Below are 25,710 nucleotides of genomic sequence, written 5' to 3'. Positions count from 1 at the left end.
TTTTTTGCGGTACGCGGGCCTCTCACTGCTGTGGCCTCTCCCATCGCAGAGCACAGGCTCCGGACGCGCAGGCCCAGCGGCCATGGTCCACGGGCCCAGCCGCTCCGCGGCACGTGGGATCCCCCCAGACCGGGGCACGAACCCGTGTCCCCTGCATCGTCAGGCAGACCCTCAACCACTGCGCCACCAGGGAAGCCCAAAAACTATATTATTTTTATACAACGTTCTTTGATGTCAACATATACATATCTCATTCTTTTTAGTGGCTGTAGTATCTCATAGTATGGTTATGTCATAGAACCATTCCCTTATTGATGGGCCTTTAGGTTATCCTCAGTCTTTCATAATTACACAGAATGCCTCACTAAACATCCTTATATATATATATATATATATATATATATATATATATATCTTTGTCTGTTTGGATGATTATTACTAGGAGGTGAAATTCCTGCATCAGAGATATATGCATTTTCCACTTTCACAATTTTTTTTTTTTTTTTTTTTTTTGCGGTACGTGGGCCTCTCACTGCCGTGGCCTCTCCCGTTGCGGAGCACAGGCTCCAGACGCGCAGGCTCAGCGGCCATGGCTCACGGGCCCAGCCGCTCCATGGCACGTGGGATCTTCCCGGACCGGTGCACGAACCCGCGTCCCCTGCATCGGCAGACGGACTCTCAACCACTGCGCCACCAGGGAAGCCCCACTTTCACAATTATTGCCAAATTTCCCTCCAAAAGGTTCTATCTCAACTAACACTCCCTCCAACAGCAAGTGACATGCTTATTTCCCGCCGATGCCATGGATGGAGGTGTTCTAATATGGTGACAGTGGTTTGGTTTGGGTAATGGCCTTATGGATGTTCGACTATTTATTCATTGCTCTCTCTTGTTTTTCCCTACAAAGCACTGTTTTGCTTTGTTTTGCTTTTGTAACACACACACACAATAATTAAAAATGAATGGTTTTAGAAAGAGAAAAACAAATACCATATGCTAACGCATATATATGGAATCTAAAAAAACGGTACTGATAAACCTAGTGGCAGCGCAGGAATAAAGACGCAGACAAAGAGAATGGACTTGAGGACACAGAGGGGGAAGGGGAAGCCTGGGACGAAGAGAGAGAGTAGCATTGACATACATACACTACCAAATGTAAAATGGAATGCTAGCGGGAAGCTGCTGCAGAGCACAGGGAGATGAATTTGATGCCTTGTGATGACCTAGAGGGGTGGGATAGGGAGGGTGGGAGGGAGGCTCAAGAGGGAGGGGATATGGGGATATATGTATCCATATAGCTGATTCACTTTTTTGTACAACAGAAACTAACACAACATTGTAAAGCAATTATACTCCAATAAAGATGTGAAAAAAAAAATGAATGGTTTTAAATGCTTTGTCTTTGAGACCTTTAACTGTTAATCAGCATGGGATAAATTGGATCTTATGAGGATCCTATGGACTTGAGCAACTTGTATAATTCAGTGTTAATTCTTAAAGAGTGGAGAGAAGAGCAAAGGAAGAGATTACTGATCCTAGCATTTCCTTTTGAAATAACATAAGAATCATTAAATTATTTTTAGTACTCCGTATGTGGCTGTGATGCTAGAAGTAGATAAATAAGAATGCCAGTTATGGTAGAGAAAGCACAAATCAGGTAATTGGGTGATTTCTGAAAAACTTTCTGTAAACTAAATCAAAAGGGAAAAGTATAAGTGGTCCTTGATTTCTTGTGTTTGTCTAAAAGCATATTGGCTTCTGAATAGACTAAGAGCAAAAAGGTGGGGTTTTGATTTGTTTGGTTATAGTTTTTATTTGTTTTATATTTTCACCTCCTTAGCACAACTCAGAATTTTTCATTTTTCAAATTTAAGGTCTCTATTTTTGTAGGCAGGGGAGGGTGTGTATTGTGCCTTTTGTTTTCTGTTGGTCATTCTGTCTGTGCATATGCACCATAGTTTCAGTTGCGTATTTCCAAACAGTGTAATAGGGCATATTTCCAGACATATTTTTTTTTTTTTACTTTTTATTTTATATTGGGGTTTGGCGATTATCAATGTTGTGATAGTTTCAGGTACACAGCAAAGCGACTCAGCCATACATATACATGTATACATTTCTCCACCAAACTGCCATGCAGGCTGCCACATGCAGGCTGCCACATAACATTGAGCAGAGTTCCCTGTGCTATACAGTAGGTCCTTGTTGGTTATCCATCTTAAATATAGCAGCAGACACATATTTTGATAAAAATAACATTAGAAATTTAGACCCTCCTAAAAAAGTCTAGGATGCATAAGTTTCCTCACCAAAGCACTTGTGTCAGTATTAGTAGTAATTTAATGATTGATGTGACTATTAAGAATGTTTGATGTGCCATCAGCTGCCTCTTTCCTATAAGTGAGCTTTAAATAGACAACTTAAGAACCTGGCCTTGGCTTCACAGAGAACATGGTCCTGAGAAAAGGAGAAAGGCTGTGTGAGTTCACTGCCCAGGGCCCAGACACGGAGCCTAGCACGTCCAGCTCTGTGCTCCCAGCTCTTCACTTTTTCTACCCACCTGCCTTCCTTTTAAAAATTAAAACAAAGCTTTTGAATTCTGATTATGATGTATATGTATAATGTATAATATATAATGTATGTTCACTCTGAAACAAGTAATAAAGTATTGAAAGTGATAAATGACAAAGTAAAGGCAACTGTAATCCTCAGAAAAAAAAAAAAGAACCTGGCCTTGGGACTTCCCTGGTGGTCCAGTGGTAAAGAATCCACCTTCCGGGCTTCCTTGGTGGCACAGTGGTTAAGAATTCACCTGCCGATACAGGGGACATGGGTTCGAGCCCTGGTCCAGGAAGATCCCTCATGCCACGGAGCAACTAAGCCTGTGCGCCACAACTACTGAGCCTGCGCTCTAGAGCCCGCGAGCCACAACTACTGAGCCCGCGTGCCACAACTACTGAAGCCCCCGCTCTAGAGCCCGTGCTCTGCAACCAGAGAAGCCACGACAATGAGAAGTCTGTGCACTGCAACAAAGAGTAGCCCCCGCTTGCTGCAACTAGAGAAAGCCCTTGAGCAGCAACGAAGACCCAGTACAGCAAAAAATTAAAAAATGTTTAAAAATTAATTAATTTTAAAAAAAAAGGAATCCCCCTTCCAATGCAGGGAACATGAGTTCGGTCCCTGGTCGGGGAACTAAGATCCCACATGCCGCGGGGCAACTAAGCCCATGCGCCACAACTACTGAGCCCGTGTGCTTCAACTTGAGAGCCTGTGTGCCACAAAACTACAGAGCCCACATGATCTGGAACCCACGCACCACAACTGGAGAGAGAAAACCCACACGTGAAAACTAGAGAGAAGCCCCGCGTGCCACAATGAAAGATCTCGCATACTGTAACAAAGATCCTGCATACCAAAGCTAAGACACACGCAGCCAAAAAAATAATAATAATAAAATTAATTAATTAATTTTTTTAAAAGAACCTGGCCTTTGCAGTTCAGTTGTTAGATTTTATCTTTCTCATCCTTAGGTCTAACTTCTATCAAGAGGTAAAATCAGGGCACAGAAATATAAGAACATGATAGTGAATATTTTTCTATACTATTTTGAAGGGATTTGAAAGAACAGTCTGACATTTGAAATTTGAACACAATTCAGGGCTATTCCATGTAAAACATGGTTTGGGTTTTTTTTATTAGTAAACAAAATAAATTTGTATGTATTTATGTATGATTTACTCGCATATACATTACTCTGTAAAATATATACATGCAAATCATTACAGTTTTTTTAACCACAATTAGAGATTATTTTCTTTTTCTTAAATTATATTTAATTGAAGTGTAGTTGATTTACAATGTTGTGTTAATTACTGCTATACAACAAAGTGATTCAGTTATACATATATATACGTATATATAGATATATATACACACATTTTTTTAAATTTATTTATGGCTGTGTTGGGTCTTCATTGCTGCGCACGGGCTTTCTCTAGTTGTGGCGAGTGGGGGCTACTCTTCGTTGCTGTGCGTGGGCTTCTCACTGCGGTGGCCTCTCCTGTTGTGGAGCACAGGCTCTAGGCACGTGGGCTTCAGTAGCTGCAACATGTGGGCTCAGTAGTTGGAGCTCATGGGCTCTAGAGTGCAGGCTCAGTAGTTGTGGTGCACGGGCTTAGTTGCTCCGTGGCATGTGGGATCCTCCCAACAAGGGATCGAACCCATGTCCCCTGCACTGGCAGGCGGATTCCCAACCACTGTGCCACCAGGGAAGTCCCTACACACACATTCTTATATATTCTTTTCCATTATGGTTTATCATAGGATCCTGAATATAGTTCTCTGTGCTATACAGTAGGACCTTGTTGTTTATCCATTCTATATATAAAAGCTTACACCTGGGGCTTCCCTGGTGGTGCAGTGGTTAAGAATCCACCTGCCAATGCAGGGGACATGGGTTCGAGCCCTGGACCGGGAAGATCCCACATGCCGTGGAGCAACTAAGCCCGTGCACCACAACTACGGAGCCTGCGCTCTAGAGCCCACGAACCACAGCTACTGAGCCCGCACGCTACAACTACTGAAGCCTGTGCGCCTAGAGCCCATGCTCCACAACAAGAGAAGCCACTGCAATGAGAAGCCCGTGCACCGCAATGAAGAGTAGCCCCCGCTCTCTGCAACTAAAGAAAGCCTGCGCACAGCAACGAAGACCCAATGCAGCCAAAAATAAATAAATTAATTAATTAAATTTTTTTTTAAATGCTTGCATCTGCTAACCCCAACCTCTCACTCCACCCCTCCCCCAACTCCCTCCCCCTTGGCAACCACCAATCTGTTCTCTATGTCCGTGATTCTGTTTCTGTTTCATAGGAGATTATCATTTTCTTATTAACTAGTTTTCTAGTTAAAGTAAGGGCCAAGAGGGACTTCCCTGGTAGTCCAGTGGTTAAGACTCCATGCTCCCAATTCAGGGGACCCGGGTTCGATTCCTGGTTGGGGAACTAAGATCCCACATACCACAACTAAGCCTGCGTGCTGCAACTAGAGAAGTCCACACGCCACAACTAGAAAAGCCCATATGCCACAACGAAGACCCAGCACAGCCAAAATAAATAAATAAAAATTTGAAAAAATTATCTCTTAAAAAAATAAAAATAAGGGCCAAGAAGTTCAATTTACCCATTTACACTAATGTTTGGAAAACTCAACATGATGAATCTTTTCAAAAGCAATCTCCTAAAAGACCGAATTAGAAAACAGTTAAGTAAAGCACAGTTATTCTAAAATGGGGCTATGGGGAATTCCCTGGTGGTCCAGTGGTTAGGACTCTGTGCTTCCACTGCAGGGGACCCAGGTTCGATCTTTGGTGGGGGCACTAAGACCCACAAGCCACCTGGTGAGGAAATAAATAAATAAATAAATAAATAGATAAATAAATAAAATGGGGCTATGGCTTGGGAACTGCTCTTCCCCCAGTCATTTAAACTGGTTCAGTAGTTGTATTCAGCTACTAGAGAATTGGATAGTTGTTATGAATCCTGTATTAACTTTACAATTTATTTGAATGCCTACTATGTGCCAGAGACTGCTGTATGCTTCATATATATCATTTTACTTGTTTGTCATAGAAACTGTGGATGCAAGTCGTAATATCACTTTGCATTAAAGAAAACTAAGGCTTATAGAGGAGGAAAAAAAGAGTTTTGCCCAAGATCATGAGGCAGATGAGTGATGGCACCTGGACTTGAGCTTCAAAGCCTTGCTTTTTTTGTTTGTTTGTTTGTTTTTTGCGGTATGCGGGCCTCTCACTGTTGTGGCCTCTCCCGTTGCGGAGCACAGACTCCAGACGCGCAGGCTCAGCGGCCATGGCTCACGGGCCCAGCTGCTCCGTGGCATGTGGGATCTTCCCGGACCGGAGCACGAACCCGTGTCCCTTGCATCGGCAGGCGGACTCTCAACCACTGTGCCACCAGGGAAGCCCCAAAGCCCTGCTTTTTAATCACTGTCACTGAAATCTTCCTCTTTATTGTTTAACTATACCAGGACCAAAGAAGCTGCTAACTCTGTTTAGTTAATTCTTGTCAGGAAGAGAAGGACAGCAAGAACTGTGGGGAAAAATCAACAAAAACAAAAATGAAAGTACTGAGGTATACTGGAAAAGACCAGAAGACTTGGAAGGAGACTTGAGTTTGCACTTGGCTCGGTTACTTAGCTCATATATCACTTTCTTAGGAAAGCCTTTCCCTACTCCTTGTTTGTCTCTATTAGGACACTGAACTGATTGCAGTGATTCTAAGGTGTACATCTTTTTCAACATTTCTAAAATCTGGACGCGTCTTATAATTGTTGGTGTCTTAAAATTAATTGACAGTGTTTATCCTTAATTATTGGTACGTAAAATAAGGATGTGATTTACCATTAATGGCATCTTAGATTTGATGAGTGCAGTATTTGTTTACATGTGTTCCCATGAAAATGTTTACATCAGTCCCATAGTTTTTAAATAACAGGTATATGCAGTGATTTTTCTGATTTCTGTTCTAATCCTCTTTTAAGCTCTAGCCCTGTATGTTGAATAAATTTTCCTTTGATTTCACAAGGACCACAGATTCAGTGTATCTACTTTCCAACTCAACATGTCTTCTAGTATATTCCCACATCTCAGTAAATGGTATCTACACCTGTAGAAGCTAAAAAGCTAGAAGTCCCACTGCCAGGGTTTGAATACCAGTTCCACCCTATACTAGTTCTGTGAGTACACAGTGAAGCATGTCACCTTTATTCTTCATTTGTAAAATGGGAAGCATAATAATACCTACCTCTCAGGATTATTAAGATGGTAAAACATCGAGTAAATATTAGCTGCTGCTAGTCTTCAACATATATATTCGTGACCTTTTTCCTTCCTCTGTACATGTAATTCATCGTCAATCCTGTGATAAGTAGGCCTTTCACAATATCCCAGATCCATCCTCTTTTTTATCTGCTGCTTCTCCAGTCCAAGCCCCTGTTATAGCCTGTAATAACTAATCTGGTAGCTTCTCCTTTTTCCCATCTTTGATCCATTCAATACATACACCAGTCAGAGCCATCTTTTAAATCAGATTATGCTACGTCTTAAAACCCCTCCCAATGCACTTGGTATAAAACCCCCAATCCTTAATATGGTGTATATTGTTCTCACTTTTCTGCCTGGCCTCTGCCTACTCTTTCATCCTCATCTTATGCCACTCTGCCTCATGTTACTCATTTCTCCCAAAAGTGACTCCCACTCATCCTTTTGATTTCAGCTGAAATGTCACTTTCTCAAAGACATTCCCTTATCTTCATAACTAAATTAGGTTCTTCAGTTCTAATATATAGTCTTTTATATTGAATTTACACCTTTCATAGTTGGTGGTGATCATTTCCTTCCCAACTGAAGGTAAATTATTTCCCCAAAGTCATAGAGCTAGTTATGGTAGGATTGGAATGCCAGCCTAGGACTGGCCAACTAAAGCTGTGCCATTTCCATGATCCTTCCTTTGCTTCCTTGAGAGCAGAAAAGAGCATATGAATCAATGTGCTAGCCTTTAAAAATATGGCCCAACTGCTCTCCTTTCTTTCCATTTAACCTTCACGTTGTTCCTTAAATATCCATCTCTCTGTGAGCCTTCACTCTCCCAAATTAGATTATAAACTGTTTGAAGTAGGATCTGTTTTTTATATGTTATACACCTAGCATTTACATAAGTTACCCTGCATATAATAGATACTCAAAAATAGTTTGTCTTAGAGATGCTAAAGAAAAACAATTTTTTAATCCATTTAATTTTTTCAGGGTTTGGAGCTATCTCATGAAGGAATTTACTACCTCATTCCATATTCTTCTACCCATCAGTGACAATATATTTTACATGTCCATATTGTGAATAGAACTGCCTAAAATGATTTTTAAATGAGTAGTTTGTGTCTTCATGGATTATTATGCTTGTTTCACTGGAAAAGAATTAACCTTAAGTATTTTTGCTTTGTTTCAGGAATTGAGTGATCTACAGCGCGACCCACCTGCTCACTGTTCGGCTGGACCTGTGGGAGATGACTGTAAGCTTTGCTCTCTTGCTAGGATTTTGCTACCATTAATAATACAGGTTTGAACACTTGTTAATGACTCCAAAACTCCTTTGTTTGTTTCAGTGTTCCACTGGCAAGCAACTATTATGGGGCCTGTAAGTATGATTCATTTGTGTGAAATTAATCCCCTCAGCCATCCTTCATTCTTGGCATTTCACCTTTTATCAGATGTTTTTGGCTAGGGTTGAACTTTCTTGTACTCTGAATCTCTCAGAAAGCAAAATATGAGTAAAGGATTTATGATGATTTTCTAGAGCCCTGGTGGCAAATACTTGCTAGGAACACATTTACAACACTTTGCCAAATCCTTGATCATTATGCATAATAATGAATCACCCACAATTTGCAACCAGGCTGCGTGTTTATCTTTTTTTAAACAGAAAGTCAGTTGTTCAGAACTAAGTGTAATTACTCTCACATCAACATTTTAGTAGGTTAGAAATAAGTCTAATTAACCCAATAATGGAATTCCTACAAGTAACAAGTATCAATTTGCAATAAGTTTCATCACTGTTCCTGTGTGTGAGAGGAACGGATAAAATATTGCAATGGCTCTGTTGTTGCCACATCATGAATTTGCCTCTTTTGTTGCATTGTCCTGAACTCAGAATTACCTGCTATTCTATGACTGGCTTCTCTTCATACTTATTACCTTTGTTAAGATTATTTCCTTCTACACCTGAGAAGCAGTTATGACTTTTCTTTCTGTGGGCAAAAATCTGATTGCATAAGAATGGGCACTGATAGCTCAAATCTACTTTCTGAGTAAAGACTGCATTAGTAACATGTTTCCGTTAACATCATTTTCTCCTCCCTCCCTTGAAAGATCTTTATCTAGTAAGCCATAGTGTTGTTTTTTGTTTTGTTTTGTTTTTTGCGGTATGCGGGCCTCTCACTGTTGTGGCCTCTCCCATTGCGGAGCACAGGCTCCGGAGGCTCAGCAGCCATGGCTCACGGGCCCAGCCGCTCCGCGGCATGTGGGATCTTCCCAGACCGGGGCACAAACCCGTGTCCCCTGCATCAGCAGGTGGACTCTCAACCACTGCACCACCAGGGAAGCCCAGCCATAGTGTTTTTAATCATATGGCCTCATGCTTAGCTTTTAAAAAATACAACAGTTACTGAATTTTCAGAGCAGGAGTCCTGAGCAAGTGTCTTAAATTACTACATTGTTTTATTAAGTTAGTTTTTTAAAGGGTGAAGTGCAACATATTTATTTAACAACTTTTAATAAGAATCTAGTTATTTGATTTTCATTGCTTAACAAGAACCTGCAAAATAATATCAAGTCTTACCCTTACCATTTGAATTATAGCCCATCACAAATATTTCTCAGGTGAATCACATGTAGCAAATGGTTACAATTATGTTACTCATACCCTCTTTATTGTAGTAATGTAAATATGCCACTCAATAATATAATTTGAACATCTAAGAAGACCATATCTGTTGATTGTAATTAACTTACATTTTCTACATTCCTTATAATTTTTGATGAACTGGAATTAAACTATGTGTATAGTAAGAATAATTATACGGTACAGTCCTCTAATGTATATGTAGAAACTTAAGGAGGAAGTAATGATAGCCTTGCTATTATTACCAAAATGTTAATATACATGATACTTTTAATTAAATATAAATGAATTAAAATAGAATTTAAGGTATTTTTGCTACTTTTTTCCCCCTTTTCCTTTTTTTTAATCATCCTTTTTTTTTCTTGCTTGTAACACTATAAGTATTTCCTAATTGCTATAAAGAGATATGGCCAAACTTAAATTCCTCTTGTAAAGTTCATTCCTAATTAGATAATTCTATGAAACTGAATTTATCTAGTTTTGTTTGGGGCTTTTTTGCATTTCCCACGTTGTTTTGTAAACTGCTACTAAGTGAAGATTTGAGGTCTAAATTATGTAACAGTGTCACTTAGCCTTTTCTTTTTATAAGTTGGTCCTTTCAGTTCATCTCTGTTCTTGCCCCTTAAAGGATCATGAGAACTTAAGTTTTATAATTAAGAAGAAAAACACTAGCCTCAATCCTTTTCTTTTATACTGATTACTGCTACAGAAAATTATTCTTTTCTCACAGCAGTCTTGTGTGTTTACTGATCTTTAATAGTCTATACTCATGAACAGATTTGTTTGGGCAAGTCACACCACTCCACTGTGTATGTCCTATTTTTGTTTTGTTTTAAACTATGATGTTGGCATGATTGTTGGAAAGTCCTCCTTCATGCCTGCAAAGACAAACCTGTTTTTAAGATAAATGATTTGAACTTATGACAAAATGATGGCATTTTTTTCAAACTGGTATATTTGGAGGGAATCATCTTGGGTTACTAATAATAAATATAGTAATCAAAACACTGATGTGATTATTTTGTAATTTCAGCCTGATAGTGCATATCAAGGTGGAGTCTTCTTTCTCACTGTACATTTTCCGACAGACTATCCTTTTAAACCACCAAAGGTATTTTTATTTTTATGATTGACGTGACTCCTGTGTCAGGGGTTTTACTCTCTATCCAGAGATATTTTCATGAAAAGACTGTGGGTAGGTTAGCATGTTCAAACTGTTCTGTAAAATCAATGAATCTAAAATGCTTTCTTACTCAAATATTGTATTATGTCTGTAAACAGAAGGCAGTATCTGTTAGGCTAGAAATTAGCTTCCCTACCTGTCTTTCCCTCTGCATTAGATATGTGTAGTTTGGGAAGTTTTTATGGTCAAGAGTTAGACTCTTCCATTCAGGGGATTATCTTTCCTAGGTTGACCCTTCTTTGTCAGTTTTTAAGTATTCAACAAATATTTATTGAGCACCTACCATGTTCTGTTGCATTGGGGAATACAAAAGTAAAAAGACATAGCCCTTTTGTTTAGTGAGGAAAGATTAAAACACATTCTTATTAAATTTAGCTTAAATCTAAAGAGGAAGCCAACAAATGATGGGGGTGTCAGTGAGGGAGAAAATCATTAACAAATTCTGTCACTGAGGAAATATTTACTTTAGATTTTTAAAAACACCTAATTAACATTACATATGAAACGATGTAACAACTCTCGTGGAAGATTAGAATTCTTGGTGGATTTGTTAGGGCAGGTAATAAGCTGGGGCCCCTCAACTTTCCTCTGGAATAAGGTCAGCAGCCTATTTCTAGATCCAGGTATCAACTGATAATCAAATTAAGAAAAGGATTGCTTTGAGGGTTGATGAAAGCCATGGTTAATTACTTCAGGTGCTACTCGACCAGTCATACCACCTATTATAGACTTATTTATCACACTTTCCAAAATACTCCTCAGTTCCTTGGGGTTGGGGAGAGCAGAAAACTGACTTTGCTTTCACATTATCAGTAGCTAAAGCCACGTGCACATAAAGTAGATGCTCATCCAATTTGTGTTGAATACATCTCTCCTCTAAGATCACATAAAATTGAGGACATTTTACCCTAGAGCAAATTGGTTCTGTTTGCTTTCATAGTTCATGGATTGTCACAGTTTTGTTTTGTTTTGTTTTATGTTTAGATTGCTTTCACAACAAAAATTTACCATCCAAACATAAACAGTAATGGAAGTATTTGTCTTGATATCCTGAGGTCACAATGGTCACCAGCTCTGACTGTATCAAAAGGTAATTTCATTTATCAGATTTACAACAGTTGATAACAGTGAGAGAGGAAAAATACAGCAGAAATATCTTAGGGACCAAAGTTTAAAAAAACCAATCTACTGTGTTTTCTTCTGCTTTGCTTTTGCTTTGCTTTCATAGCTTTTATATTACTCTTGCTTGGGGGGGTTGATGGACAGATCTAAGTGATGAAATGAGAGAAATTTAAAATGTTAGAACTAGGAATTTGGGGATAAGACTGTTGACATTTCACCCCTTTAGTTTGGGCTTTATCTTTAAAAAGAAAGAGACAGGGACAGAGAGACACAGAAGTGAAAATAAGATTTTAGAACCAGATGTCCCATTCATTAAATGGAATTATTTGTTGACATGATGAGTAAAGCTTTACATCTCCTTTACTTCATCTCAGAGGAAATGTCAGATTGGCAGATAAAGTAAATGATTTAAAATGAAAGACAGGAATTCCCTGGCAGTCCAGTAATTAGGACTCCACGCTTTCCCTGCCGAGGGCCCAGCTTCAATCCCTTGTCGGGGAACTAAGATCCCACAAGCTGCATGGTGTGGCCAAAAAAATGAAAGACATATTTCACACTTTAGAGTAATGTAGTATATATAGCATGTTAGTCTAAACTTCAAATAATCAGTAGCATCATTGTAAGGACTGATACATAATCCATGCAGATTCTCAACTTTCACAGTTGCATAGCATTATTCTTTGCTGAATTATGAGATGTGTATATAGGGCATCTGAAGCCGTTTGTTTCATTAGCTAATGTTATTTGCTTTGCCAGCCTCTTAATTTTGTCTTGTTTCTCTAACAGAAAAGAGCCTGAGTTATTGTTTTGAATTAGAACCATCTACCCCTGAAAGCAACTTGGTAGTTTTCCCTTTTTATAAAATTTAAGAAAACTGTTTCTCTTGAAGGATTTGGGGGAGGAATCCATGGTCATTAAAAAAATTTTTTTAAATAAATGCTACCTGAATATATAGCTTGTTTTAAAAATTGATAAGGTTTAGAGGAAGCAGTGTCCATAGCCATGATTATTTCAAGTATTAGATAAGTAACAGCCGTTCAGATCGGTTAGTTATTCATGAATGGCAATTTTTCTGATCTAACATATCCCTATAAAACGTTCATGTAGATTCTAGTGTTCTTTTAAAAATCTTTCACATACTATAACTGTTACACACTAGATATAGGAAAGATATTGTGTCATAGGGTTTTTCAAATTAATATTCTGTTTCCTGGAATAGGATCACAAAATGAAATTCATTTAGCATATGCAGCTAAATACTTAGAGAGCGCAGACTGCCAGATGTTGAATACTTACCTTCTGCCGTTGGTCGCTTTTTATAAAAAATAGTTTTGTTAGCTTCTAGAAACTGTCCTTTAAGAACAGTTTCAAACAGCCTCAGTTTCCTCATATGTCAAATGGGGATTATAATAGTATTACCACATATGGTTACTATGCAACTAGCACACAGTAAGCATTCAAATGGATGTTATATAGTTATCTTTTTCCTTATCTGAAAACATTTGATTTGTGTGCATAATAATGAAATCAGGGCACAGGGCTCTTGGCAGCAGGAGTGGGGAGATGAGGAACTTCCCTCTTGCCTATTTTATAAAGTAGCTTATATTTTCTTTATTTGTACATTTTTCACTTTTTAATATTTTAAATGTCTTATTTCGCTTTTTATCATGAGTTTAGTTTGGAAACTTTCTGGAGGTGTGAGCCCAGATAACTTACCCAGTTGGTTTAATATACAGGCTTGAAATTCCATTGGGCAGATGAAAGTTTAAAAAGATGAATGAAATATTAGTTTTTGTTAGCCCGTAGCACCCCCTTTCCAAGTCATTAAAAATCAACTCTGGGGCTTCCCTGGTGGCGCAGTGGTTGAGAATCTGCCTGGACACGGGTTCGAGCCTTGGTCTGGGAGGATCCCACATGCCGCAGAGCAACTAGGCCCGTGAGCCACAACTACTGAGCCTGCGCGTCTGGAGCCTGTGCTCCGCAACAAGAGAGGCCGCGATAGTGAGAGGCCCGCGCACCGCGATGACGAGTGGCCCCCGCTTGCCACAACTAGAGAAAGCCCTCGCACAGAAACGAAGACCCAACACAGCAAAAATAAATAAATAAATTAATAAACTCCGACCCCCAACGTCTTCTTTAAAACAAACAAACAAAAAAAGAATCAACTCTGCCTTCCTTATAAATTCACCTTTGGATTTGTAAGAGTAGGAAAAGATAAAGGAACATAGTAGAGGAAGGTGAAGGTGGAATGTTGTTCCAAAGATACCATGTATCCCCTCAGAAGTGGTGGCATGGAAGCAGACAAATGAGGAACCAGAGTCCTTGTTTCCTTCTTTTTCAGACACTTAGTTGTTTATTTTTTTAAGTGTAGCTATTTGCATTAGGATTTTGATACAACATGCAAGAAACAACTACTATAATTTATCAATTTTCATTTATATTTAAAAATACACAAGTTATGTAATGATAGCTGTGCCAATTTTTTTTTTTTTTTTTTTTTTTTTTGCGGTACGAGAGCCCCTCACTGTTGTGGCCTCTACCGCCGCGGAGCACAGGCTCCGGACACGCAGGCCCAGCGGCCATGGCTCACGGGCCCAGCCGCTCCGCAGCATGTGGGATCCTCCCGGACCTGGGCACGAACCCGCATCCCCTGCATCGGCAGGCGGACTCCCAACCACTGCACCACCAGGGAAGCCCATGCCTATTATTTTTAAATGCATTTGCCACAAATAATGTACATGGAATAAAAAAAATTCACTGAAAATAATCTTACAGATATTCCTTCTTTAGCTCTAAGCCCAAGTAAAACAGTGCATGAGCTTCATCTCCCAAAGCGGTTTGAACTGTTAACTGTAATTTGATTGCTTTACCTTGAACTGTTTAGGACACAGATTTTCTGCATTAAAGTAGAATAAAAGTGGACAGTTTTCTTATTAAAGTAAAAAAATATCTCTAAGAAACATCTAAAGTTAGGATGCTATTCTAATATTTTTCCAACTATGTACCATCCGGGGTATATGTGTGTTACCTAAAAAATATTTTTGTAGAGAACTCTTGAGTTTAAAAGTTAATAGCTACTTTGGAGGTTCACATTTTTAAAATAAATAGAAATTCAAATAGAATTTAAAATTGCAAAAGTGATAATTTTGTATTATATACACTGTATGGTAATTTTGTAATTTAAAAAATTAAGGATATTTGCTGCCAACCAAAATTAATCTCAAATGTAATTTAATGTGTTCATTTTGTTTTTTCTTTGTAAGTTTATTGTCTGTTCAGTAAAATTATTTTCACATGTGTAATTCATATAAAGTAGAAAGATCATTACTTAATATGATGTTCTCTTTTAAATCTAGTTTTATTGTCCATATGTTCTCTGCTTTGTGACCCTAATCCAGATGACCCCTTAGTACCAGATATTGCACAAATCTATAAATCAGACAAAGAAAAGTAAGTGTTTGCTTATATTAGTTTCTATTTGGGTGCATTTCTATGTAGTCTGCCAAAACATAAGTATTATCAATGTATTGAAGTACATTTAGTTATGCTTATTGTGTTTATGTTAAGTTTGTTTATCTATCCAGTGGAGTAAACCTTTCTTTTTAAATTCTGTTAACTCCTTTTACAAAAAAATCTCATCCCTTCCCACTTTTTGTTTCATCCTTTACTATTTAATAGTACTTGTTCTGCATTTACATAGTATGCATGTTTTTTGATAGTAACTATCAAACTATCTATAATTCTAAGTAGTAAATTTAAAAAGTTGATAATTGGAAATTACTGAATATCATATTCCTTACCTTCTCCCAGGAAAAGTTATCCTTAACTACCCCTAAACTGACCTAATTTTCAAGGTGCCACATCTTGCTGGCACCATTGATTCATTTGCATTTTACAGATAATGACCATTCAGGGTTGTCATTTACAGATTTGTATTAGAAATTGATTTCTTTATTTCGTTGTGTATAACTTAGGTACGTTTTCATATAAGTTGTAAAGAGATCCATTAGTTTAAAAAATCACTCATGTTTTCTGTTTTATTTATGCATGAACCTAAGTCACATTGACCCAATAATTGGTGTATGTATGATTATTGCAGTTAAGCATAAAAAAGGTATACAGTTTTACATAGATCTTCTAAAAGATTTAATTTGTATGTTTTTACTATATCCCTTTTGTATGTCTACAGATACAACAGACACGCAAGAGAATGGACTCAGAAATATGCAATGTAAAATCAAAAAAATTTTCATATATACCAGAGTACTGTAAAATCTAGGTTTTTTTCAACATTAGCAGTAAATCGAGCACCGTTTACTGTTTCATTGTACCATGAAATCCTTTGATTTTTACCCATTTTAAATGTATTTCTGAAGCAAGACAAAACAAACTTCCAAAAATATTCTTGAGACTGTGATGAGAGCATTTATCATTTTGTATGCATTGAGAAAGACATTTATTATGGTTTTTAAGATACTTGGACATCTGCATCTTCAGCTTACAAGATCTACAATGCATCTGAAAAGCAACCAAATTATTTTTTGCTGAAACTAGATGTTTTTACATGAAAAATACTGTATGTGTTGTCTAAGATGTCATCAGTTATATAAATCTGTATTCAGATTTCATTCTTTGTTAGCTCACTTTATAATTTGTATTTTTTTACTGTATAGACTAAATATATTCTATTTACATGTATGTCAACTCGTTACTTTTTTCCTGTGAACAGTATTGAAAAAACCCAACAGCTGATAATGAAATGAATTAACTGTCCGTCTCCCTTGTCTTAGGGTATTCTGTAGATTGATTGCAGATTCCTTAAACCTGAAATGATCTTTACACTGTAATTCTCAGTATACTGATTATGGAGAAACACTTGTTTTGATCTTGTTATACTTGACTTAACTTTATTACAATGTGAATTAATTGCACTGCTAAGTAGGAAGACGTGTAACTTTTATTTGTTGCTATTCACATCAGAATTTTTTTCTGTATAGGCAATATTATATTGACACCTTTTACAGATCTTAATGTAGCTTTTTCCATTTAAATAAAATGCTTTTTCTACTATTTGTCTTGATTACTTAAAAAGATAAAAAATTACTTTATAAGTAAGGATCAATACTCTATATAAAATTTTGCATGGAAATTAATTCCAAATTGTAAGAATGAAGTCTGTTGTATTTGGCACTAATCACCATTAATTATATAAATTTTATTGCTTTAGGTTTGTATTGATATCTGTTTACTAAATTGTCAATCTAGAGGATGATATACACTGGTCCCTTGTTATTGAAAAGAATTTAGGGTATGTTGGCATTTGTCTTGGATCACATCTAAAATGAATTATTTTCTAAGGTACTGAGATGAATGTAAGACAGTGTCACCTACATTGAAGAAAAGTCTTTATAGACCTGAAGAATAATTAGGTAATTCATTAAAATGCCCCTCTAGATATAACTGATGTTGTATTTCTTAACATTTTAAAATCTAGAATTTCTAAAATAGAATTTTAATGCCATCACAGTTTGAAAGAGGACATCCATTTTTTACCGTAGAAGTTATACAGAAAATTCTAAAATGACACTTTCCCTCTGTTTTATAAATTGTCAGTTAAAATGATTTAAATGAGCAGGTTATCTTTGCAGATTTTATAGAAAGTTCTAATGTTTTAACTTGGAAAAAAAATGTCTCTAATTATTAGCATGCTTACCAAACTTGAGTGTCATTTTTAAGAAGAGTTGTAGCTCTTCTGATTATTTCAGTAGCTGTATAAGTGTACAAAAATCTGTGATGGGTGTAGTCATTAGCAAAGAATGTAAATCACTTAAGTATTTTACCATGGTTCATTATTATAAAGCACAAAATAACCCATTGTTAAAAAATGTGTTTTTATAAATGAATGTAAAATAATTAAATGAATTGTGAAATGGATGTTTAAGAAAATATAGGTTTAAAAAGTAACTATATTAAGTGATGTCTTGAAACAGCCATATCATGAAGAATACTACTATGTTATTATAAGCTACATTGGCCCAGAATTTGAACACTCAACATCATTAGGTTTAAGTATTTAGTATATTTTGATAATAAAGGGTTTTGTTTCTTGAATATCTTTCACTTTTTAAAAAACTTTTGTGTGGCATTTATTTTTGGAAATGTCTTTTTTTTTTCTGTATTAAAGTTTTGAAACTTGCCTAACACTAACTCTGTTTGCCTTTGCTTACATCTGAGTTGTACAACCACTCTCTTGAGGAGTGAGCACAAGTTCTCATAATTAATTTAAAAATCTTAGAAGTTCAGCAATGGCATAATGATCAGCCAGATCAGTATTTTGGGTTTGTTGTTTTGTTTAATTCTAACAAAGGGTACATCAGTTACCTAACTGTAAATCTGAAGCCAAGGACCTTCCTCCATAGATCAACCATTAATTTAAGGACCTCCTGGGAGTGAGGAAAATGGAAAGTCTTTTGGAGTTTTATGATCCTACCTCTTGAAGTCTTGGATTCTGAACACTCGTAACTGCCACATACAATAAATCCATGATACAGGCTGTAAGGGGTAACCTCACGCTCATCCCCCCAACTATCTCTAATTCCTGAACAAGCTTTACACATGCATATGTAAATCATATACAATTATTCATTTTTGCTTTACGTTATACCCCCACCCCTCCATGAACTCTGTTAGGGAAAATTTTAAATTTACTTTGTCAGTTAAGCAATTTCAAATGATCAAAAGGTATTAGGTGAGAAACACAAACACAAAGCACCAGGGCAACCCTAAGAGTTAATATTCAGAGTAACTTTTGGGGCTTCCCTGGTGGTGCAGTCGTTAAGAATCCGCCTGCCAATGCAGGGGACATGGGTTCAAGCCCTGGTCCGGGAAGATCCCACATGCTGTGGAGCAACTAAGCCCGTGCACCACAACTACTGAGCCTGCGCTCTAGAGCCCGCAAGCCACAACTACTGAGCCCACGTGCTACAACTACTGAAGCCCGCGCGCCCAGAGCCCATGCTTTGCAACAAGAGAAGCCACCGCAATGAGAAGCCCGCGCACCGCAATGAAGAGTAGCCCCTGCTCGCTGCAACTAGGGAAAGTCCGTGCGCAGCAACGAAGACCCAATGCAGCCCAAAATAAAAAGAGTAATTTTTTTAAAACTTAATAAAAACAATACCACATGTAGTTTTTCATTTCTCATTATTTTATCACAATGATATGTTTATCTTCTTTGTACATGATTCCAGTCATTGATGTTTCACAGAATCCTGCTCTCTCACAGTTCTGTATTTTTAAGGTGGAAAGATTGGGGAAATGAATTTTCCTCTCGGATTAAGAGAGATTCTTGGTGAAGCTATTTATATCCTGTCTCTTTGTTGGTAGTCATTTTGAACTGGATTCAGAGTCCAGTCCTATGTTTTAAAATTGGAGTTCTGTAGTAGAATCATTGGTCCTGTTACTCATTTTTATTAGGACTAGCCATGGAAAATGTGATTAATACTCTAGCCACGGCCATATAGCTTCAGTGTATTCAAATTGTTGACTTTGGTCTGTTAAGATACAGCACTTATCTTTTTAGTTTAAATCTTTTGTGGTTATTAATATAATAAAATAACAAACAGAATTTTAAAAGTTTACTTCTAGCACTCTATCAATGTAAACTATGCCAAAAATTTTCTTTAAAGCAGAAGTTTAATTGCAGTTTAATAGCCCTAAAATGTAATGCATATTATTTGTGAAAGTTCCAGTTTTTTACAGTGCTTCTCTTTGCCTGTTCTGACAGTTGTGTTTTACAAACAGGGCAGCAGGTAGAGATTCATCTAATTTCACTTGTAAAAATTCATCTGTATAGATAACTAGTCATTTCTAAAAAAAAATTTTTTTTTTTGTACTGACATCTGCAAACTCCTAAACTGTATATTGATACACTTTGACCAGGAGTTTTTTCAGTAGTAGTGATAACTGAAAATTTGTAGACAGCTGACGTTTTGGGTAATAGAAATAATTTGTAACACAATAGTGTTTTATCACTTATTTGTATCATGTTACATTTAAATTTCTGCTCTCATTATCCTGTTATATATGTAAGAATGTGGTTTTAAATTGTAAATGAACTGAACTAATAGGAAGAGGGAATATTCACGTAAAAGTTCTAGCACTTGGAGGCATTTTTATAAGATACATTTTTTAAAAAAACTTAGCGCTCTCTTAGGTTCTACCGTTGTAGAGGGAGGAATGTGCCTTTCTTACCCCAGGAGGAAGTTGCTTTTATTATGATGGCACATGTTCTGAGCTATGCTTCCTCATATCATTTGCTTGCTTTTGTTAAAATCTTTTTAGTGCAAAAGATCACTGTGAGTTGCATGTTAAGATTTTATTGTAAACTTAATATACATATTGTGGGGAACAGTTGTGACACCACTTGTGTAAGCACTCCTGATACACCCGTTTAGGTGGTCCAGTGACCACCCACACATTCAGTGTGTCAATAGAAGAAGTCACCAGACTAAGCATATGTTCATACTCACAGCTAAGATTTATTATAGCGACACAGCAAAGATACACAGCTCCCTCAGTAAGGGGAAAAGACAGATCATGAAGGAAACCATGAAGCTTTCTCTGAAGGGGCCACACAGAGCTCACTCTCCCTCCAACAGTGAAATGCAGTAACACAGGAACAATGTTTCTGCCCAGGGAAGCCTGTTTGAAATGCAAAGTCCAAGGGTTTTAATAGGGGCTAAACCATGTAGGCACCCTTTGCTCACCAAAACTCCAGGCTCCCAGAAGGTAAGCAGGTGTTCACTGAAATCACATTGTTTATTTAAAAAGTCTAGTCAGGCTAGCATAGCAGATAGAACCTTATATCACATAGGGAAAGTTTTAAAAGCCGTCTTCCTTGATGCCAGCTGAAGGCCAACCTGGTAAGCCCTTCTAAAAATCAGGCCTGCACTATTCGTTGAAAAGACTGTTCTTTCCCCTTGAAAAGGTCTCTGTACCCTTGTCGAAAATCAACTGACCCTAGAGGTTTTTTATGGTCTCTGAATTCTGTTCTAATGACCTGTATGCTAACACCACACTACATTGATGACTGTAGCTGCATAGTAACTTTCGAAATCAAGAAGTGTGGATTTTCCAACTTTGTTCTTTTACAATATTGTTCTGACTATTCACATCCCTCGTGATTCAAAATGCACTTTAGGATCAGCTTTTCCATTTCTTCTGAGATTTTCATTGAGGTTTTATTGGATCTCTAGGGCAGTTTTGGTAAAGTTGGCATTTTTGTCCTGGTTATCTATTGCTGAATGACAAACCACTCTCAAATAAGTGATATAAAAGAACAGTTCTTGCTCATAAATTCTGTTGGGTCAGGAATTGGAATGGGGCACAGTAGGGAGGGCTTGTCTATTCCATGTACTTAGGGCCTCAGCTCAGGTGATTCAAATGGCTGGAGGCGGAAATCATTGAGAGGCTTCTGAGATGTTGGCACCTGGATGAGCACTGTCTACTAGAGCACTTATTAAAAGCCTTTCTAGGACTTCCCTGGTGGCGCAGTGGTTAAGAGTCTGCCTGCCAATGCAGGGGACATGGGTTCGATCCCTGGTCCGGGAAGATCCCGCATGCCACGGAGCAAATAAGCCCCTGTGCCACAACTACTGAGCTTGCGCTCTAGAGCCCATGAGCCACAACTACTGAGCCTGCATGCCTAGAGCCTGTACTCTGCAACGAGAAGCCACCGCAATGAGAAGCCTGTGCACCACAATGAAGAGTAGCCCCTGCTTGCTGCAACTAGAGAAAGCCCGTGCAGAGCAACGAAGACCCAATGCAGCCAAAAAATAAATAAATAAATAAATTTATATGAATAAATAAAAGCCTTTCTGTGTGGCTTGAACTTCTCACAACATAGCAGCTCAGTGCCAACAGGCAGCATCTGGAGATCAGGTCTACCAAGAGAAGGAGGAGAAAGTCCTATGACCTTTTATGATCTAGCTTTTGAAGTCACATAGTGTCACTTCTTGTGTGAAGCAGTAACAAACCCTCTCAAATTCACGGAAAGGGAACATAGACTCCCACTTCTCCATGAGAAGGAATTTGGGGTCACCATCACATCCTACTGAATCTTCCATGAATATATAGATCACTCAGTGTACTTAGGCTGTCTTTAATTTCTGATTGTTTTGTAGTTTGCTGTGCAGAGGTCTTGTACATTTTTCATTGGCGTTATCCTTTGGTACCTTATTTTTTAAACCTTGCTTTCAGACCCAGAATGTGGTAAATTTTGATAAATGGTCCATTTGCGTTTGAATATAATATGAATCTGTTATTAGGTGCAGAGTTTATATATGTGCCAATTTGATCAAGTTTGTTAATTGTGCTCACAATATTTGCTTTTTCTCACAGCCATTATGGGTGATGTGTGCAAGTTTCCCGTTTATGATTGTGAAATTGTCTATTAGTTTATATTTGCTGTAAAGATTTTGAAGTCATATTATTGGATACACACACATACACACACGCATGCACAATACACTCATGAAATCGTGATGTTTTACTGGCAGAATGATCCCTTTCTCATTAAGAAATGTCTTTGTTTATCTCTAATAATGCTTTTGGCTTAAAGTCTATTTTAATATTAATATAGCTTTCTTTTTGGCTAGTATTTGCAGTGTATATCTGTCTCTGTTCTTTAACTTTGGACCTTTCTGTGTCTTTTTAAAAATGTCTCCTGCACTCATTATAGTGAGTTTAATAAAACCATTATTTGGTTTTATTTGATTTGGTTTTTATCCAATATGACAATTTTAGTATTTTAATTGGAGTATTTAGTCCTTTGCATTTAATGGAATTACTGATGTTGGTTGGGTTTCTACCTACTATGTTCCTGATTTATTTATTTATTTATTTATTTATTTATTTATTTACTTGGCCACGCTGCGTGGCTTGAGGTATCTTAGTTCCCTAACCAGGGATTGACCCCGGGCCACAACAGTGAAAGCGCCGAGTCCTAACCACTGGGTTGCCAGGGAGTTCCTGTGCTGATTTTTTTTAAACCATGTTTTATTTTTTCCTCCTTTCTTGCCCTCTTTTGGATTAATCAATTTTTATAATAGTCCCATTTTTTTCCCTCTAATAACTTGTTAGGGAACTTCCCTGTGGCGCAGTGGTTAAGAATCCGCCTGCCAGTGCAGGGGACATGGGTTCGAGCCCTGGTCCGGGAAGATCCCGTGTGGCAGAGAGCAACTAAGCTCGTGAGCCTAGAGCCCGTGCTCGGAAACAAGGAGAAGCCACAGTAATGAGAAGCCCACGCACCACAACGAAGAGTAGCCCCCCGCTCACCACAACTGGAGAAAGCCCGTGCACAGCAACAAAGATCCAACACAGCCAAAAATAAATAAATAAATTTATTTAAAAAAATAACTTGTTAGTTCCACATCCTTTTATTTTTTTATGTGTGTGATTACCCTGAATTAAAAGATCCATCTGTCTTATTAAGTTTAATATAAATTATTACTTATACCATTTTCCCAGTAATGTAAGAACCTTAAACTATTTGGGCCTTGTTACTTCTTTCCCACTTTTTGCATTATCATTATGAAGTTTGATTCTACATGTATGTTAAATTCCACAAGACATTAATATTCTTATTTTTTATGTTATTGCCAGTATACTGACCTCCATATATACTTTTCCAGTGGTCTTCATTGCTTCTTGAATTTTCATGTTTCTATCTGAGATCATTTGCCTTCTGACTAAAGAACTTCATTTAGTATTTCTTTTAGTGCAGGTCTTCTGGTGACAAATACTTTGTTTTTTTTCTTGAAATGTTTTTATTTTGCTATCATCTGTATAGGATATTTTCTCTGGGAATAGAAGTTAGCTTATTTTCTTTCAGCACTTTAAAGGTATCATTCCATTGTCTTTGGATTCCACAATTCTGTTGAGAAATCACCTGTTTTTTATTGTTGCAGCTTTAAAAAGTGTCTATTTTCTCTACTTTTAAGATTATATACTTTTATTTTTAAACTTTAAGACTTTTACTATGATGTTACAAGGTATAATTTTCTTTATCTTTATCCTGCTTGAGGTTCACAGAGCTGCTTGATCTGTAGGCTGATACATTTTCATGAGTTTTGGAAAATCTCAGCCCTTGTTTCATCGAATATTGCCTCTGCCCCATTCTATTTTTCCCCTTTAGGACTCCAGTATGAAATATATTAGACCTGTTTCCTAACCTATTTTCTGTGTTTTTCTTTTTTCCTCTGTGCTTCTGTTTGGAAATTTTGTTTTCATCTTTTTCCAGTTCACTAATCCTGTCTTCTGCATGTTCAATCTACTCTTAAACCCATCCCCTCAATTTCAGATACTGTAGTTAATTTCAGATTGTCTTTCTCAGTTCTAGAACTATCATTTGTTTTTTTTTTTTACATATTTTAGTTTTCTATTATGTTCCAAAATTGTTTATTTTGTCTACGTTTTTTTTCTATTTTTTGAAGTACTTCATCACAGTTTTTTAAAGGCTTTGTTAACTTGAAGGAACTGAATCACCTGTGTGTGTGCTTTTACACTTTTATTGAAAGCCGGACATTGTGTATAAAAACTGTAGAGTCTCTTGGGACTTCCCTGGTGGCACAGTGGTTAAGAATCCGCCTACCAATGCAGGGGACACGGGTTCAAGCCCTGGTCCGGGAAGATCTCACATGCCATGGAGCAAATAAGCCCGTGTGACACAACTACTGAGTCCATGTGCTGCAACTACTGAAGCCCGCGCGCCTAGAGCCCGTGCTCTGCAACAAGAGAAGCCACCGCGATGAGAAGCCCATGCACCGCCACAAAGAGTAGCTCCCGCTCGCCACAACTAGGGAAAGCCTGCGTGCAGCAACGAAAACCTAATGCAGCCAAAAAAATAATAATAATAATGAAAAAAAAACCCAAAAAACTGTAGTCTCTAGATGATGTTCTCTTCCACCAGAGAGGGCTCACCCTCTCCTCTGCTAGACAAATAGTGTGCAGAGATGATCACCTTAAGGCAATCAGGGTCTGTGCTTAGTTGAGGCTGGTTGCAGTTTCATCAGATTCAATCTATGTCTGGTTTACCCTTGTTCATAGCGCACAGCCCTCTAGCATTGTCTTTGTTTTCTCAGACCAGAGAGACTGCAGGAAATTCCACTCTGCTTTTAAATAGTATTTTTGATTCACAGTTTTAGCTGCTTTCTTCTTAGAGCTGCAGAATTTGGCAAACATCCTGATGGGGCAATAACCATATGTTTGAAGTCTTTCAAATCCACCATTTTGTCACTTCTGATCTGTGCAACCACCACAAATACTACTATTTTTTCTGTCATGAATAGCCGCTCTCTGTCAGAGATCAAGCCTGAATTCTCAGCCTTACACCCCATCCAAATCAAGTGCCCCAGGTAAAAGGGGGACTGCAGATCATTAGTGTCAGTTCTCCACTTCAGTCTTACTGTGTTCTTTGGGGACCCTGTCCTCTGGCAGTCCTTCGTCTTAACAATGCTACAAGACTGCAGAAAATTATACCATGTTTTCAAAAGTTTAGTTCTTTAGCTTCTTTACCAATATAGCTTAAGATTCTGGTACATATCTTGAGAAAACAAGTTGCATGTTGAGGTCCTTTAAGTTTCCAGTTTTGTCACTCTAGCACTGTGCAATCACAGAAAACTCTGTTAGTTTCTCTGCCCCAGCAGTGGCCTGCTGCCTGTGCTAAGCCCAAATTCTCAGCTCTAGCCTGTACTCCAGGAGAAGAATGACTGCAAATACTCAGAGTTGATCTTTGATATATTTCATCCAGTTCTGATTTTCAGTAGGACCACCTATCTGGAAACAGATATCCCTAACCTCTTCATTCTTTGAATGCAGTGCTACTACAACCTCCTATCTTTTTCCCTACCCTCAGACTGCCCTCAAATTAATCAT

At 37.7% G+C, this 25,710-nt stretch overlaps 1 protein-coding gene across 4 annotated transcripts in view; it reads left to right on the top strand.

Annotated features, from left to right (window-relative positions):
• UBE2D1 (ubiquitin conjugating enzyme E2 D1) overlaps nt 1–17,976 on the top strand; it is a 36,132-nt gene extending 18,156 nt beyond the window's left edge. Inside the window, exons 2-8 of one of the 4 annotated variants that reach the window (XM_027111868.1) lie at nt 8,022–8,085; nt 8,179–8,210; nt 10,507–10,584; nt 11,641–11,746; nt 12,565–12,620; nt 15,135–15,228; nt 15,968–17,975. In XM_027111868.1, coding sequence (XP_026967669.1) covers nt 8,022–8,085; nt 8,179–8,210; nt 10,507–10,584; nt 11,641–11,746; nt 12,565–12,620; nt 15,135–15,188 — 390 coding nt within the window. In that variant the 3' untranslated portion in view covers nt 15,189–15,228; nt 15,968–17,975. Of the gene's footprint in view, nt 1–8,021; nt 8,086–8,178; nt 8,211–10,506; nt 10,585–11,640; nt 11,747–12,564; nt 12,621–15,134; nt 15,229–15,967 lie in introns of all 4 variants that reach the window. The other 3 variants (XM_027111867.1, XM_027111870.1, XM_027111869.1) reach the window with 3 other exon arrangements.
• The last annotated feature ends 7,734 nt before the right edge of the window (nt 17,977–25,710 follow it).

Source organism: Aethalodelphis obliquidens, unplaced genomic scaffold (assembly GCF_003676395.1).
Source record: "Aethalodelphis obliquidens isolate GAN/ISIS:26980383/991018 unplaced genomic scaffold, ASM367639v1 scaffold11, whole genome shotgun sequence".
Lineage (NCBI taxonomy): Eukaryota > Metazoa > Chordata > Mammalia > Artiodactyla > Delphinidae > Aethalodelphis > Aethalodelphis obliquidens.
Note: the sequence above shows the minus strand (reverse complement) of the source record. Positions and strands in the feature narration are given on the sequence as shown.